This window comes from Protopterus annectens, chromosome 8.part0 (genome assembly GCF_019279795.1).
Source record: "Protopterus annectens isolate FY-2018-M chromosome 8.part0, PAN1.0, whole genome shotgun sequence".
Classification (NCBI taxonomy): Eukaryota; Metazoa; Chordata; order Ceratodontiformes; family Protopteridae; genus Protopterus; species Protopterus annectens.
In genome coordinates this window covers 753358821-753377425 of record NC_056741.1, presented here as the reverse complement: position 1 = coordinate 753377425, position 18605 = coordinate 753358821, and the positions used below count along the sequence as shown (strand labels likewise).

The window sequence follows — 18605 nt, the reverse complement described above, 5'->3', positions numbered from 1 at the left end:
AATAAAAGTCCAGTTGCAGCCTACACATGGTTTGATTTAAAAATAATATTCCATTCTTTCCTTTTTGTTTTGGCTTCCATAAGATATGGTCTTTCATTCACTGAATTATATGACTTTCTGTATATATATTTTGGTTAATTTCCATTATAGTTTAGTTTATTGTGAATGGTTATATAATGTCTGTCTCTCACTGATTATGCAACAGTTATTTTTTTTTTTTTGCAGTTGGTCAGATTTTAGCAAATGTTGTGTACTGCTTTTCTTTCTGGGATGCCCACCCTTTGTTGAACTTTATTTCCAGGCTAAAGCTTGAAAAACATCTACTTTTTATCCAAGGGATCAAGACTGTATAGTACTGTTAGATTTTGAAGGGAATTCTACCAAAGCCATGATGTAATGTGTTCTGCATTTAACATCTGTTGTTTTTTCAAGTCCAGTGTTTAATCTTTGGGTGATTCACTGGCAGTAATAAATCAGAATGGGAAAGGATTTCTGCTGTTATGGAACTGGTGATCTTTGTATATAACCAAAATGAATTTTAGATATAAAGGATATATAACAGGATGGATTTCGTTCAACAGTCTGAAACCACTATGACCGAACACACTTTAATGAAAGCGCTTTCACCGAAAAAGCGCTTACGCTGAAGTGTGTTAAAAAAACAAACATTAAATCTACATTTACGTTGGGGGGGGGGGGGCAAGCCTCCCTGCACCCCCCACTTTAATATTTTCACTCCGAGATCGCACTACAGTGGGGAAACGGAATTTTTCCTTTTGTACACCATAGTACGACCAGCACAACAGGCATACTTATGTGAATATGCTGCTTCGGTGAAAAGCATTTTCGAGTAAGTATGCCCGCCCATTCGCGTTTCAGTAAAATGTGCATTCGTGCATCCTAGATCCCATGGGATATAGTATTCTGGAAAAAACATTAATTGTGGGAGTTTTGCCACAAGGCACACTTAGCTGATTTAATTACATCAGAAGTGAGAAAATATAACAAACAACCTCATGCTGAAGGGTTGTCTTACTGCGACCATTTGTGTACAGTTTGCTCTTTTATGTGACTTAACATTTTGTGGAGTTTACTAGTAATGTGACATATTTTCACAAATTAGGTTACAAGATTTTTTTTTGAACATCAAATAACTGAAGTGCACAATCTCTGTGAGATTAGGCTGTGTAATGATGGTATGTTTTTCTTCATCTGTTTAGGACCCGACTACTGCACAACTGTGGTAGATAACGGAGGAATGCTGTGTAGTCGGAAAGGTGTGAACCTACCAGGTGCAAAGGTTGACCTACCTGCAGTCTCTGATACAGATATTAAAGATTTACATTTTGGTGTAGGTCAAGGCGTGGATATGATATTTGCCTCCTTCATTCGAAAGGCAGAAGATGTGCATAGCATCCGTAAAATTCTTGGAGAAAAGGGAAAATACATGAAGATCATCAGTAAAATTGAAAACCATGAAGGAGTCAAAAAGTAAGTGTGTGATGGGAATAAATTTGTGTGTGTGTGTGTGTGTGTGTGTGTGTGTGTGTGTGTGTGTGTGTGTGTGTGTGTAAAATGGCACATACACATTAAGATTTTTAGCTTGCTTCATTCTTGGGCAGTAAATCAAGTGTTTGGGTTCTGTTTTTACTCCAGTAAATTGGAATAGTGCTAATTGCTGGATAAGGCATTAAGCCAAGGCCCATTCTGGCTAGGTTGGTGGTGGCACAGGTAGCTGTAAAAGATCCTACAATACCTATTAAAAAGAGTAGGGGAAGTTTTACAATGTCCTGGACAAATTTCCCCTAGTAGTATAAATGCCACTTTGGGTCTCCCCTGAAAAGAGGCTACTACGCTAGTGGAACTAACCTGGTCAACAGAAGATAAATAAAGTAACAGTCTGTATACATGTATGGTAAAAACAGTAAATGCAGGGACTTGGGATTCAAATTTTTTAAATCTTTTTGAACTAGATGTAAAGAGAAAATATTATGAGACTGTCAGGTCTTTTCAAAATACTGAATTTGGAAGACTGGGAATATTGAAAGGTTTTGATTTCAGAAAGTTATTTTTAGTCATGAACCCATTACACCATAATGAAGTCCATGCACACATCAGCAATGTTTTTGTGTATATGAAGAACACAATGTAAAGTTATATCAAATTTGTATTTCTTTTCACACCTAACATAGTAAGATGTAGGCTCAACTCACTTACATTTTTTTTCTTGAAAACAAATGTTTCAGATGTTTGACATGAACAAACATGTTTACGATTCCCCACAAGTAGCCCTCCCCCTCTCAGCTCGACATGGAAAAGAATCCAACTAAAGAGGTAACTGATGAATCCCAGATGTCTACCTCTTTTTTTTAAGATCCGAGACTGATGACTCAACTGAGGCACTTACACAGCCCTCAGACTATCAATCTACCTTTCCTTGGCCCTCTGGTTCATCCCCTCAGTAGGCCACTTAGACCTGGGAACATTTCACATCCCTTCAGACCATCCATCTGGCAGTAGACAAAAGTCAGACAGCAACTGAATGTGCCAAAAAGCAAGATTATAAAGAAAAGGATCAGATGAGAATGAAAGAAAATTGAAAAGTCCACAATATAATGGCAAGTATAAAAATCTTCTGGAAAACTTCATGTTGACCAAGATTTGATATAAAAATGGCTAAGGAGAGGTGAATTGAAACCAAAAGTTGAAAGGCTAATAATGGCAGTCCAAGACAGTGGACTACATACATGTTGGTTTGCAAAGTCTATAGGACAAATGGGAGAAACTGACCAATGTAGCTTCTGTAAAACAGAACTGGAAACAGTTGTCCATCTTTTGCTAGGTGTGATACACTCATGGCTCAGGGCCTATACACTGAAAGACACAATGACATGGCAAGACTGCTGCATTTGGGACTGTGCAGATACTGCAATATAGAAAAAGCTGGAAAGCACTGGGAACATGAACCACAAAGCAATATAGAGAATTATAAAGTTTATATCATGTGGGATCACTCATTACCAATAGTTCAAAAAAAAAAAAAAAAAGATGCAAGATGACCAAATATAGTAGTTCAAGAAAACGCAACAGAAGTAGCACTGATCACTGAAATTGCTACTTCCAGAGATTACAGTGTCTTGCATACGGAGATACAAAAAGTCATAAAAATACCAGGATTTGTAAGTGGAAACAAAAGCAGTGTGGACAAAAGATATAACAATCATAGTAGAAGTGGCAGGACTAATAAAAAATAATTTACTTTCATACTTAAATATGCTACCACTGTGGTGGTGGTGCTGCGGTAGTGTTGTCGCCTCACAGTTAGACGTTGCCCATTCGATTCTCAGAGCGTCTCTTCTGTGTGGCGACATGCGTGAATGGGCGTTCCTTCGTTGAAGGTTGTGCGTTAGGCCCGGCAAGCCAGTACGTAAAAATCTACTGCCAATCATTAGCGGACGGGAGTTCCGCTGTGGCGACCCCTAACCGGGAAAAGCCGAAAGACGCAAACAAACTTAAATATGCTACCAATACATGCAGTCTGATAAAAACTGCAGAAGGAGGCAGAAGGAGGCAATTCTGGGTACATTGTGAGTGCTGTGAAGAGCACTCTTAGCTAATGAAAAAAAATAAAAACACAAAACATTACTAATCCATTGAAGTCTGATTGTACCCTGACTTATAAATGAGGTCCATTCCTGCCATGGTATTAAAAACAAAAAACACCATGTAAATTAAATCATAGAACTCACTGGAAAGGGAGAACCATAATTTATTTATTTATTTTTTTCTAAGGGTGAGGGAGCCATACTCCAAATACTAGTGAGGGAAGAGTTCGGCTGGTTACTTACTGCAAAGTATGACTTATGGACTTTCATCTAAAACCATACATCTCTAAAAAAGCGCACACAAAAAGCAAAACACTTGTTCACAGCTTCATAGGTGTATACTAGGCTAATGACCACTGGGAACTTTATACGCCTAGCCATACAACCCAAATGTATCCCTTAAATTATTATATCTTGGAGGTTATTTTCAGTGGTGTATGTTAGTTAGGGTATGATTTAATGGCTGCCTCTGTTCATCAGGGACATAGACTGGGTGTGAATTTTCAGTTTTTAGTCAACTGGTCTAGGCTGTACTTGAGTAGGGTTAGGGAAGGATTTTGCTTCACATGGATGGCAATCTATTTCAAAGAATGAGTATTCTCTGAGATACTTTCCTGTCCCTCCAACATGTCATGTTTAAGTTGCAGGTAACATATAAATAACTTAGGTCTAGTAGTTCTAGTGCTGTTTATTTTGTAGATATGAAATAGGCCCACCAGAGCAGGATCCAAGGATGCCTTGCATGCCAGGCATAAATCACTTTTCAGCAGTCTGTAGGAAACAGAGTAGAGAGACAGGGCTTTGTGGCTATCTGCATATGGCATTAGTTTATGCACTCTATTCTTTTTGTGAGAAATCTCTGTGGACATTCCAGTGGCTGCATGTGACTAGTCAGGTACTTACAGAAAGGGAAATTAGGGGTAGAATACATGTAGCTTGATGTGAACTTATTGATGTGAACTCAGTGATGGGTCTGGTGATGACTGAATACTGTGGCAAAATGACTTCCCTGGTCCAGATGCCCTACCTTTACTTATAAGTTCGGTGACCTAGAATGATTTTCTTGCTACCTTAGACACATGTTTGTTCAAGACCAGGTTACTATCTACATGAGTCCCCAAATCCCTGACTACTGTGTCTTTTAGGGGTGTTTTATCCATGAGATAGATTCCTTGAAAGGCCAACTTCCCAAAAGTTACTGCTATGTATTTCTTGGCACTGAGTTTTAAACTGTGACATTAGCACTAGTCGTTTGTCTGTTAGACCTTCCTGTAAGATGTTACTATCTTTGGAGGTTTCTATGATTTTTCCTAGCTTACAATATTCTGCAAACTTGGTAAGCCAGAGGCCTTTGACAGCAGCCTAGACTTCTGAAAAATAGATGCTAGGAAGGAGAAGACCCAACACAGAGCTCTGACGGAATGCCACTAGTGACCGGCCTCTTTATAGAGGTGGTCTCCCCAATCCAAACGTCCTGGGTCCTGTCTGTGAGCCAGCTGGCTATCCAGTGAGTTACATAGGGGTTTATACCTAATTCTGTGAGTTGTACAATAATTGAGTGAAGTATTATACCAAATACCTGAATTAGGTCAAGGTAGGCAGTGTGCACCATTGTGCCCTCACCCATTGCCTTGATAACCTTCTCAAAGACGTCCACCAGATTCAGTAGGCATGACCTGCCTTTGATGATTAGATCCAGTGTCTGAAGTGGTTGTGCAGATCGTTTGAAAATGATTCTGCATAGGCTGATGTATCATCTGGGTTTAGAGGGGCTTGAAATTTAGATAGATTATCACTTTGGAGTAGTTTCTGAGTGTTATAGAGTTTGCTGGTATAACAGAATTGATTCTTATTTTAAAGGAAAATACTTTGTGATCTGGCCTTATCAGAGAGGACACGATACTGGGGGGGGGGGGGGGGGGGGGGTGCAGTGGGAAAGTGTTCTCCCATATTTGTGAGTACCAGGTCCAATATGTTTGCACCTCTAGTAGGCACATGCACAAACTGGTTCAGGGTTTTTGTGCTTACAAAGTCTAGGAATCTCTGTGCCTGCAAATTTGGAGTCATGAAGGATTCCAGGTTAATAGAGGGAGAATTAAAGTCCCTTGTAGATGCTGTATTTGATTGGATGGTAATTGCCTCCAGTATGTCTATGTATGAACTATGGATTTCATGAGACATAGAAAGTAACTTATAGCTTGCTGTAATATGGCATACAACTTTATCTATAGTAATCTTGAAGGGTAGAAACTCTACTGGTCATCCTGTTTAGCCAACCTAGAAGTATGCTTGTCTATTGATGTAGCTTGAGACACCTCCACCTTTAGTCTCTTGTTGTGCAGGTAACTGCACAGATGTCCACATTCTCCAAGGTGAGGAGAGCTTGGAGGGAGTGGAGGTTCTTGTTTAGTCTCCTGGCATTGAACAGTAACACCTTTAGATTTCCTTGGTTAGATTTTACTATGTTGGAAGGTTTGTCAATTTGGCATTGCCTAAAGGCTCTGTGGGCGAGTACAATGTTTTAGCCAATATTCAAAAGCTTAGATGGTACAGATGCAGACCATTCTTTGCAGAGCAACATGGTTCATTAACCATGTCCTCCCATCCTGACGAATATTGTATCCCCCTAGAATGATACCAGAAACTAAGCCAATTATTAAAGTCAATCCTCTTCTGTTCATATTGTAACACCATCCTTGGTGAAGGTAGAATGCCACTCACTGCTAGGAACATACGAGCCTGTGGCACACAGACTATATGGAGAGAGACATTATGGAGATTGCAGACTAAGGAGGGACATATAAGGTTATTTACACCTACATGGACTATATTTATTTGCATTTGTTTACCGGTATGGTCCAACTGGGCCAGAAGTGCCCATATTCAGTGGAGTCCCGAGGAGAAAAGCTCCACATACAAGACCTTTTGCATACAATATGGAATTTACATTAATAAAGACATTTAGTACATATTATTGGCAGCTTATACAATTGATGAAAAAATAGTACATCAGTAAGCATTCTCAAATCAAAGATATTATACAAGCAATACAGAGTATATACATGTGAATATGCAATATGAGTAGCTTTCAGCTAGCAAAATTTAAATAGGACACTTCATGCAGTGGGTGCAAAGCAGATATAGGATTTGGAGACTAGGTTCTTAAACTTTTCACATGTTTAGAAGGTATAATCAGGGCTTTTTTTGGGCCAGTACACCGGCACCTCTGCTGCCCTGTTTCTTAAAAAAAAAAAAAAAAAAAAAAAAAACTTTTTTTTTAAGGGTGTTCTTCTTTAAGAATGACCTTTACATCTGGTTGCACAGACACAGAAGACCTTCTGTGTCTCTGTGATGTGTGACCGATCATTTACGTCTTCCTGGTCCGCACGTGCAGAATTTGAATTCCTGAAGATGTTTGGACTGTGGACCGCAACTAGATGACAGGTGAGTGGTATGTTTAGTTAACCCTGTGAGAGCTGCCATTTTACTTTTCAGAATGCCATGCTGAACCTTCAGATATGGTAGAATCTTTAGAGTGGTCTGGAAGAGTTTGAGGCTCGGTAAAACTGGATGAACTGCATGGGTTGTTTAAATGAATAAATTCATCAGTTCCTTTTGTAACTCACATCAGCATACCATGTAACTAGTAGTTAGCAACATTCTGAATTGGTTCAGGATTGAAGCAGAAGCGCCTTTTTTCTGTGTGGTGTCCATAACCCATTTCAGTTGTTTACAACGCTGGCATCTGGAAAGATCTTTACTGGAAAAAAATCTTGGCTTAAGCATGTGTGTATTTTTTCATTGTCCATATTATGGTTGTCATCATGAGTGCCTAAGCAAGTTTCTAAGGCATAGAACACGACTAGTACCCCCAAAATATTGTAGTACCCTTGTGCATTTGTGTACCTTTTTCCTTATAGTCTCAAAAAGTGGTTGTTTTACAGCAGATATATTTTTATTCTTATATAATAATGAATTGTAATGGATTCAGGCAACCATATATACAACCTTGTCATAAGCTTTGGTAAAAAGTCTCATTAGCGTTGAGAGTGTTCATGTCTCTCTTTGTCTTCTTAAAAGGATTTTGTTTAAAGTGCTCTTTTGTTATAAATGTTTTTAGTATGGAGAAACAAGATTAGATGTCTTGTTTGTTGGTTCTGTGGTCAACATATCATAATGCACCTTTCTCATTTTTAAGTTGTCTGCGCTGCTGAATTAAAAATTCAAGTCTCTCTAGGCCTTTTAACTAAGAACAGTACACAGCATACTTGCAAAATATCCAAACTGAAGCTATTCATTTGATTACAAAGTAGGTATTTTGTAGTATATCTTTGTATAGGAAAATATATGTTTGAGAAGCATTCTAAATGTTGTCACCATATCTTTTAAAGTAGTTTTACGTTTAGTTTTTATAAAATAGTGAATTGGAAGTTAATATCAGTAATACTGTCTGGAGTTGAAAACATTTAACTTTTGTTTTATCCAGTGGGTATGTGACAGGCAGTTAAGAGTATATCATACCTTGAAATTCCAGACAGGAGGATGAACAGTCAACAATTCTTTGGTGTTGTCTGTTCTGAAATCGGGCAGTTTAAATGCCAATTGTTAAATAAGGTCATAATCTGAAAAGATTATAGGAAGCCTTGATAGAAATCACAATTTCACAAGTTGTATATCAGTTCACATTTTGTAATACTAGTTCACGTTCTGCTACTATGGTAAGGATAGAAACTTGAACTAGTATAGAATTCAGCTTTAAGAATAAGTAATTTATATACTACAGAAAGTACAAAATGGAAAATGATTAATTTTTCAATTTCTCTTCACAGATGTCTAATAATTGTGCCTATAGACTGCCAAAGGCTGTTATTAAAGATTTAAAATGCAAAATCAGATAGATGGCATTTTGGATTGAATAATGTAAAATAACTGTAGGGCAGAAGAGAAGAAAGCTATTGGCAAAATAAAAGGCTTTCAAAGATTTTTTCATTGCACATATTTGATCACTTTTTGTCTGTGATATGAATGGATTTGTTACTTTTGCAATTAAAAAATGTTAGATTTTGCTTGTTTAAATGTGCAGTCAGTGATGTTTATGTATGTTTCTGAATTATTACTGCCAGTCATTTAAAAAAACAGATAGTTTAGATGCATCCATAGTTGAGAAATAGCAAAAGAAAATCTTAACTCAGACACTGTTTGTTAGATGAGTAAAAGGAACACTACTTTCTACATTCAGACAGCTTGAAATGTCCACCTGGACTTATCCTTTTCTCTACTGTCTTGATCACTTTGCTCAGTTCCACATAATAATATCTTCATCTAAGACTACTGTGGCACAGGGGAACTGCATTTGTTCAAATTTGGCTGGATAACACTATGATCTAGTATCCTGAAGTGCAGAAATGTGCCTGGAATGCAGGAACATAAAGCTAGCTTCTTGATTGATTTCACCTATTCCTACAGCATGTAGCTGGATTGCTGTTACTGTATTGGATTTTAAGAGGGTGGGGTGCTGCAGTCCTGAGTATGTCCTCCTTTGGATAAGATGCCTAGCAACCATGAACCTGTTTTAGTTTGCCATCCATTCCCTTTTACAATATTACCAGCTTATCATTTTTAACGTAACATGACAGAAGTTTGAGTGGCCTTTTATGGTTGAAATGTTCTGAATTGGGCAGTTTTGGCATTATTGGTTCATATGTTTTGTTTCTTTGTTTATTGGCTATAAATTTAAAACATGCTCTAACAAGTGGTGTTGCATTATACAACGGATATAATTTAAATATGTATTATAATTTAATACAATCAGGAAAGTGAATCAAATATATTTTGCATGGTCCCAAAAATGTGTGCAAGGGGTCTATGATATGAAAACAGCCCAAATGCCACTGGCCAGATGCATTTTCTTTGAATGTGGGTTTCAATGCTGTTTCAATGAATGTGAGTTTCAAAGTCACAAAAGTTTTAATGCTAAGTTTGTTTTCATTGTGAAGACTGTATTGCTTTGTTTAACAAATGTCTATCAGTGTTTGTGCTGGAAATTTTGAAATAAAAGTTTTAAGTAAATCCAAATATCTGTATTCATTCTAGAAGTAAAGCAGAAAACAGTATGCACACTGAAAGTTCTGAACAGTGTTTATGGCAATTGGGAGGGAATAGCCAAATAATGGGACACTGGAATATGTGTGTGTGTGTGTCTGGGGGGGGGGGGGGGTGACCCTGCAACATATGCGTACAACCACCTTTTTGTTTACAAAAAAAGCACTGGGTATAATTGCTGAGCGATGGGCTATGAGTCCTATTGCAGGAATCAGCAAAGTCGGTGGACATTGTTGCAGATATAAGTGGTGGTTTGATATTAAGGTAGGTTGTGAGAGTACGTGAATGTCTCACCTGGTTCAATGGTAAGTCTATAAGTGTTAGGAAGAGACTGAAGTAGACAGGAGGGATCAATGGCAGGACAATGACAGTTAGTAGAAGAGGAAAGTGGACAGGATGAAGAGACAGAGTAAGTAAAAAGACAGGTGGATGTGAACGGAGGATGCCAGAGTAGTAGAGTGGGGGTGAGAATAGTTGTGATGGTTGAAGTTAGGTTATATGAGATGTGGTGTTAGCACATGTGCGCAGCCAAGATGAGGAGAGGTGGTGTTTCAGAGATGTGTTGAAGAGGGTTACTGAGCGGGTGGATCTAAATGTTGGGGGAGGGAGTTCCAAAGTTTTGCTATGGTAAAGGAGTGAAGCATCTGGCCAGTGAAAAGTTTGGGTTTTTCTACATTTGCTAGCAGTTGGTTGTTGGACTTGAGTGGTCTGTTATGATGGTATAAATTAAGTATAGAAGACTGAGCAGAGCACATGGATGGATTATGAATGAGTTTGTGAGCTGTAGTTAGTTGAATAAAGGTGAGAGAGTTGGGAGTGCAAGCCATTTTAGGTTGTGTAATGATAAGCAGTGGTGGGATGAGTTGGGGGGCATTAGTTACAAACTTAGCAATTTTGTTGTAGCACAAGTCTAGTTTGGACTTTAGAGAGGACTGAATGTTGGTGAGGAGGGGGGCACCATATAAAAGTGAGGGCAATAGAAAAGAAGAGGCAAGGGAAAGTTGGCCTAATGCACTGAGTAGATTTTTGTGTTGGTAGAGAGTGCCAAGCTTTTGATGTATCTTTTTGCCATTGGGCTGGATGCGCAGGTCAAATGTGAGGTTTACGTCTATGATGACACCTAGGAGTTTTGTGCTAGGTACAATGTCGATAGTGGTACTATTTAGGGATTGAATGGTAGTTTTCTTTTTGTAGGGGTGTGGACTTTTTGGGGCAAAGATTACTAGTTTGATTTTGTTGGGGTTCAGGGCAAGATGATTATTAGACATCTAAATTTCTGTGGAGGTGAGGGCATTTTGGATGAGTAGGTGTAGTTCTGAGGAGTTCTTTGCAATGCAGATGATAGTGGAGTCATCTGCGTACTGGATGATTGAGCCTTGAGAGAGTGCGGTGTGGAAGTTGATAAATATGCTAAACAGAAGTGGCCCTAAAATTGAGCCTTGAGGAACACCAGTGGTGGTGTTTAGGAAAAGGGAGCAAGAGTTCTGCCATTTAGTTGATTGTTGCATGTTATTGAGGTAATTAGTGAACCAGTTTAGAGTCTGAGGTGAGGTAGCCATGTTAGAGAGTTTTGTTAGAAGGAGAGAGTGAGCTATAGTATTGAAAGCTTTAGAAAGATCAAGAAATAATGAAGATATGATTTTACCAGCATCACAGGCTCAGTTGACAGTGTCCATGAAGGATATGAGGGCAGTGGTGGTATTATGTCCTGGCCTAAATCCATGTTGGGTGGGGGAGAGGATGTGGTTGTGAGTCAGATGGTGAAGAAGTTGAGAATGAATAAATTTTTCCAGAATCTTAGAGATGGGTGATAGTATAGCAATGGGGCAGAAGTTGGTGGTGTCGCTGTTGGGGCCCACCTTGTGTAGAGGGAGGATATAAGCTTTTTTTTCCAGATGATGGGTATATAGGATTCTTGGACAGATCTGTTAAGAAGTATGCTGATAAGGGTAAGTGAGTTGGCTGAGATTTGCAGATATTTGGCGGGTATTTTGTCAGGGGCATTTGTGCATGGTTTGAGTTTTAGAAGCAATTTTTTAGTAGTCGAGGTGGGTATAGATGACAGAGTAAATTTGGGAATAGAGGGTGTACTGGTGTTAGCTGTGGAGAGGTCTGTGGTGGACAAGTTGGTCTTGGGAAAGATAGTGGTTAGATTGGGTTTAGTACCTATGAAATAGGAGTCTAAGGTTGCAGCAATTTCAGACTATGACTGAATCATACTGGTACCTGAGGTGCAGTGACTTAAGTGGATGCTTAACTTGGTGGATACTGACCTCTGACAGGAAATTACCATTATTTTCTCCTTATTCGGTCTGGTGAGTGGGGCATTGGTATGTGGTACGATGGAATCCCCTATGATTAGACTTCTCCATGTACTCCGTGTATTCAAAGGGATTCATGGGAGGACTGGATTAATTTTGTGGAGAGCGTATTTAAAGCCATCCTTTCAATCTTATATTCTAGCTTTTTCTTTTAACACAGAGAAATGAAAGAGAGCTGCTCCTTCCTCTGAAAAGAAACCTCTTTCTGATTTTGATAATGATAGTTTTCACTATGCCTCTGAAATATGCTCCCCACCTGGGATGTACACAGACAGCTCTGATGTTCCTTGGACAAAACTAAAAAATTTTAGAAAATCTAGACAACTTTTTGATTCCAGTGATGCTAAGAAAAATATTAACCAGAATCTAAACAAATCATTTTAGATGACTGTCACAGACTGTTCAGTTTTGCTACTCAAACAATGGCAAAAGTCAGTCTAAGAATGTCAAGGAATATTCTAAGAGCTGTGGCCACTTCCAAGGCCTTTTGGAATGGGATGGACTCTAGATCTGCATTGATTTCTCTGTTGAAGTTCATGTGTGCAGAAAACATACTTTGAAACTACAGTTATCACAAAAAGCGAAGACGTGGTCTCCTTTCTTGATTATTCAAGCAGGAAAAAAAGCTAACAATTTTTTCAGACATTATGTGAATAGTGGTGCTGTTAGAGGAAAGGGTTTTTGGTAAAGTAATGTGCAAGGGTATGAGTAGGGGCAGCAGAAGCATTAGGGTTAGCATATATGAATTAATTATGGACAGGGGGGCTTCACATTAAAGAAAACCCCACTTACCTTCATATATGCAAAGCTCTCCCTCAACAGGAATAGTTGCTATTCCTTATTTCAATGCTCTCTGAAGTGCAAAAACATGACTTTTGACCAAAAGTGACAGTAGTAAACTTTGTCAATTAAATGATTACTCAACATTGTGAGTTGCACCCATATAAGTTGCTCCTGGTGTTGACCAGGTCATAGCCAAAAAGGGTGTATGGACAAGGCCATTTACCTGGTGAACAAATGATAGAAAGAAAGATAGATAGAAAGGCAGATGACTAAATTAATACATGTGGTATGCCTAAAGTAACCTGGTGTAAGATGATTGTATGAAGTGGGTGCAGAGATTTAGGTGCAGCAGTGGTACGAGTGCCAAGTATAGAGAAATTGCCGAGATGAATGTCTGGTTACAGTCTTGAAGAGCAATGAGAAGCTAATGCATGATACTGCATAAAGTAAGGGTCCCGTCACTCATGGGTGCACTGTGCTACATTATCCCAGCACTGCACACTGCATTTTAAGAACAGGAGCACTTGTGATATAGCATAAGAGAATGTTTGTTTTCTGCTGTACTGTACCACGTTAGTGAGTCAAAATTACTGCGAGTCCCTTATGCCACTTTGAACTGTGCAATACTGTTGGTGATATGATACTCATAGATAACACTGCCAATGCCACAATTAGTACTGTATAGCACTAACTGGTCTGTACTGTACAGCAAAGATTTGTGGGTATTACCCCAGGATGTTTAACTGTTCTTTAGTCTCTGCACAGATGTGCAAGTACATGTCTGTTATCATTTAACGTATGTCGTGTTGTTCCCATTGTGACTGCATGCCAGAATTGAACAAAACTATCTAATTGTTAGTACAGGTTTTAGAGTTTGTCAGTTTTAATGTTTTCTCTCTACTTCAGTTTTGATGAGATCTTGGCAGCTAGTGATGGCATCATGGTGGCTCGAGGTGACCTTGGTATTGAAATTCCCGCAGAGAAAGTGTTTATTGCCCAGAAGATGATGATTGGAAGATGCAACAGAATAGGGAAGCCTGTTATCTGTGCTACTCAGGTGAGATGCAGTTTATCTTATCTACGCTGATGTCATTTATCTAAGCCTGTTTCCCAGACGGTTCCCTGACCTTTTGCACAAAATATGTATTCTTGAGTTCAGGAAAGTGCATTTAATTTGAGAGTATATATGTAAAACATAATCACATGAAAATAATTGGCTTACATTTTTTCTTCATAATGAAATTGTGTATTTGCTTTAATAGCAAGCTTACTTTTACAGCAAATGTGCACTTGACTTGTCCTTGTTTTTATAATTACTAGCAATAGGGTAATTTAGTTTTTTATGCTTACGTCATTAAATAAATAACATTAATATAAACATACCACAGTACAATGACATAAACATTGTCAGAAATATTTCCCTTATGATAGATTACAGATTAATAGGAGAAACAACTTTCCTAAACTGCCATGGAAGTAATTGAAAACATCATTTCTGAAGGGGACAGTCACCCTGCACACCTTGCGGGGATCTTCACACCCTACATATATGTACTGAAACTAGGCATGCATATCAATGAGGAAAGGAGAAAATTCCAATTATAGTGCACAGAAGTCTTGCAGAAACAGTAAAGTTGCAATGCCAATATTACGACAAGATGACCTATGAGCAGCTGTAACTTCAAGAAAGTGTAATTGGGCAGTTAAGACAATCACATTTCCATTGGTCAATGGTAGGAGGGCCATTTAAAACAGGCAAAGCATAATCTGGATGTAATATAGCTTTCTGTATTTCATAATAATATATAAAGGTATATGAACAGAAATACCTAGATAAATAGTCAGAGTTCAAGCTCTTGAAAATTTTCTTGCAATATGAAACATACCATGAAAAGAAAATGCTGATACCATTAAAACATTTCTATACATACCATATAGTGAAACAGCAGATTTTGTCAAGATACCTTCTTTCTACCTTGAAGGCAATAACAGCTAAACAATTCTTTTAATTTTCTTCTATTTTGAAAATATAGTCTAGAATACACGTATAGCTTAGCCAGGCTCTCAGTAGTGTGTGTGTGTGTGTGTGTGTGTGTGTGTGTGTGTGTGTGTGTGTGTGTGTGTGTGTGTGTGTGTGTGTGTGTGTGTGTGTGTGTGTGTGTGTGTGTGTGTGTGGGTGTGTGTGTGGGTGTGGGTGTGGGTGGGTGTGTGTGGGTGGGTGTGTTTTGAATCCCACCATATGTAGTAACATACAGCATGATAAACAATTTTAAGTATATCCCAGCAAATACAAGCTGTATGTTTTGTAGTGAGTAACATATCAATGTAGGCTCAGTATGAGTGATAAACTTGCATACTGTTTAACTCCATTGTCATTGTAACTTTTGTATGGTTATTCATGGCAATTTTTTTTGTCAATATTTTCTCCCTGCAGCTGACAATTAGTTGTCCTGAGGACCTGTCTTTGTCTGTCGGGTCTACCAAACCTCCTTAAACTCCCTCCTGACCGTCTATGCCTCATGTTAGGGGCTGGTAAAGAGACTGAAGTGCCTGGGGCAGCGTCATAGCCCAGAAGATGTTTCCTTTAATTCTTCACCCCTTTACATTTTAGTAGTGCCCTGTGGGCGAGATGTGTAATGGTCATCACTGCTGTCCAGACCCTCAGTTTTGCAGTTGCTTTAATGTCAGCTGGCCTTGTCCACCCTCACCCACTAATACAAGTTATTTTCTCTCCATTCTTTACCAAAGAAGTCAATGAGGTAGGTGTGATCTGTGCAGCTCATCTCAAGATGGGCATGCAGATTCTCCCTGCCTGCACCATCAATGTGTCCAAGATGATAATCAAACCTGAGTCACCTGGGCTATAGTCAGGACTTCATCCTTCTATAACACAGATGCAGGTTTACGTGTCAGTTTCACTATAAATTTCTATGAGAAGTAAATCAACATGCATGAAATGGCACAAGTGAGAGCCGAGGATGACCCTATAAGATAAATGTAACCCAGTTAGTAGTATCTTATAAAATATTTTGATGATAACAATAAAAATGACATTCATTTTTTTTAAACTATTCAAAAGGAGCTTCTAACCCATTAACTAAGCCTTAATATCCTAAACAGATATGACAATGCTGGTCCCCGGTGTGTATATATCAGCGATACTGGTGTCAGAACCATGGCCTTAAGCTCAATGCCAAAAAATGTGTTGTCGTCCCCTTTGGGAAAAACCCGGTTCCCATGAATTACCACATCGATGGTAGCACAGAACAATGAAGATGTTATAAGAGATCTGGGAACACAGGTTGACGGCAACCTCTCTTTTGACCACCACATTGCCACTGTGGTCAGAAAGTCCTATGTGGCACATCTCATTACTAAGGGTTTTGCATCCAGGAATCAAAAGGTCATTGTCTCCCTCTACTCATCCCTCATTAGGCCAGTCATCAAGTACAATGCCCCATTTGGCATGTACCTCACTAGGCACCTGCAACAATTGGAGAGGCCACAAAAGTACCTCACAAAGAGGATCATAGGCCTTAAACGCTTGTTCTATATGGACAGACTCAAAAAAAAACTCCCAACTATTCTCTGTCTCATATCGCCTCTTTAGAGGCGATCTCTGTTTGACTTACAAAGCCATGTCTGACCAGCCCTATTAGAAATGCTACATCTGAAGAAATCCCAATCCCTCCACACCATGCGCTCTAGAGACCTCAACCTCATTACCACAATCAACAGAACATGCTGGAGGGACAGGTTCATAACCCAGAGACTGCTCATGCTGTGGAATAGACTTTCCATACATGTCAAACAGAGCACCTCACTGGCCCTCTTCAATAGAAATCTTGATGAGTGGATGGGAAAGAGAAAATTCACTCCGGGGATCAATCCAGTGGCTCTACTCGACAGAGGCACTGGGAACTAAGGTCGGGTGGCATGATGCCAGGGTAATCCTTTAGGCTAGGCTTGTAAAGACTCCAGAGCCATAGCCTAGTACAGACCTATGAACCCATAACACTGGAATCAAACTTCCTGTATTCTTAGATAACAAAAATAGTGAAATGACCGTCAAACCCCATGGAACCCCCAAACTAGATGTAGATGGTGTAGAAAGAATATATTGAATTGCAGTATAGTAGACAGGACCTGACAGGAATGGTACCATCCGAGTCATTGGTTTTAAATTCAGATCATGCAGCATCAGCCAAAACTCATCATGGTATCCAGTTGTATCAGAAGCATGAGTTAAATCAAGAAAAGAAGCACCAACATGTTGACAAAACTGTTTCAGAATTATGCCAATGGTGAAATCTATGCTGCTGGTAGCATGATCAACCACCTTTCTGAAAATATGGAGTGAGCTGCCTGTGAGCTAAAGTTTCAAAAAATGTTGATAAAGGAGGTAGAAAAATCAAAGGGTGATAATGTCATTCATTTACCCTGATAGACATTTTTCCAAACTAGAACAGTTACAACTCTCTTATGTTCAGCAAAAAAACAGGTTCCAAGTGAGAAAAGTTAAAGATATGTTAACTTTCTGAGAAATTGCCCAAACTGCACAGTGACCATGTTTAGAAATACTGCAGTGGGAAATCCAGCTCAAAATTCAGAGATGTCTATACAGCATGGTTGTTATTACTGTGCACCAAGCAGGCAACTGGTTCTCAGTTAGCATGTAGATGTAGAGAACATCATGAATAAGGTACCTAATACAATTCAAATATGATTATTGTCTGTGTAAAACTGTCTAGAACAACTGCTTTATGTTGCAGTTATAGAAATACACTTGCAGGAGAGAGTCCACTGCGATCCTATGGAATAATAGTGCATTATCTGTGTTACTGTAGTAGCGTTATAGTTGCAAGTCATTCCTACAGCACAGAAACTGACATGGACACACACAAACTCGCGGCAAGACGCAGACTTCAGGCGACGCAGACTCACAGGCAAGACGCAGACTCAGACGCAGACTCACAAGACGCAGACTCGCACGCACAATCAGCCCTGTTTTCCCACATTTCATGTTTCACAGCCACTGTCCTGCAGTCTTTGACAAACATGTTTAATTGTTGCAGATCTGCTGTCATGTAATCCATCCATCTCTTGGCCAGATGTCTCATCTTCACTTGACTTCTTCCTGTCTCTCCCAAATCCACTTTACCAAATCCTTCCTTTCAGCACCTGTGACTAAACCATTTCAGTCTCTTCTCCTTGAGTTCCTCTGCCATTAGAGTTATTTAGAGTTACTTTGACTTCCATTCTGATGTCCTAATGTCTTTGTCTGTCCTTTAGTGTACATCCAACTACCCATTTCAATCACTTAATTTCCATCACCACAAGCTTCCCCAGTTGTTGTGCCTCCACTGGCCAGGTTTGTCTACTGTACAGCAACACTGGTAATGCTGCTGCTGTATACAACCTACACTTCACCTCCTTTGGCATTATTGTGTAATGCACTACACCTGATACTTTGTGTCATTTGCCTGCAGTCTCATGATTCTAGCTTTGACCCATCTCCTTTACCTCTCAGATACTTAAAGCGGTTAACTTCTTCCACTGTTTTCCTTTTACCTCAGTTTTCAGCTTCTTCTAATTTACTCCCTTAACTGTCTTGTCTTTACTCATCTTCATCCTGTGTGCCTTCAGTTTTACATTCTAATGCCCTACCATTTGCTAAAGTTCTTCTTCAGATTCTTCTTGTAGTGCCATGTCAGCTGCATACAGCAGCTTTGTTGATCTGTCTCCGTGATCTGTTTGCTGATATAGCCAGTCAACAGTTCGAACTGGAATGGGC

General features: G+C 39.2%; 1 protein-coding gene across 2 annotated transcripts in view; it reads left to right on the top strand.

The window, feature by feature from the left end:
• The window catches only part of PKLR (pyruvate kinase L/R), a 711145-nt gene that overhangs the window by 446141 nt on the left and 246399 nt on the right, over positions 1-18605 (top strand). For both annotated transcript variants that reach the window (XM_044080213.1, XM_044080214.1), the window contains exons 6-7: positions 1221-1491; positions 13718-13868. In XM_044080213.1, coding sequence (XP_043936148.1) covers positions 1221-1491; positions 13718-13868 — 422 coding nt within the window. The remainder of the gene's footprint in view (positions 1-1220; positions 1492-13717; positions 13869-18605) is intronic.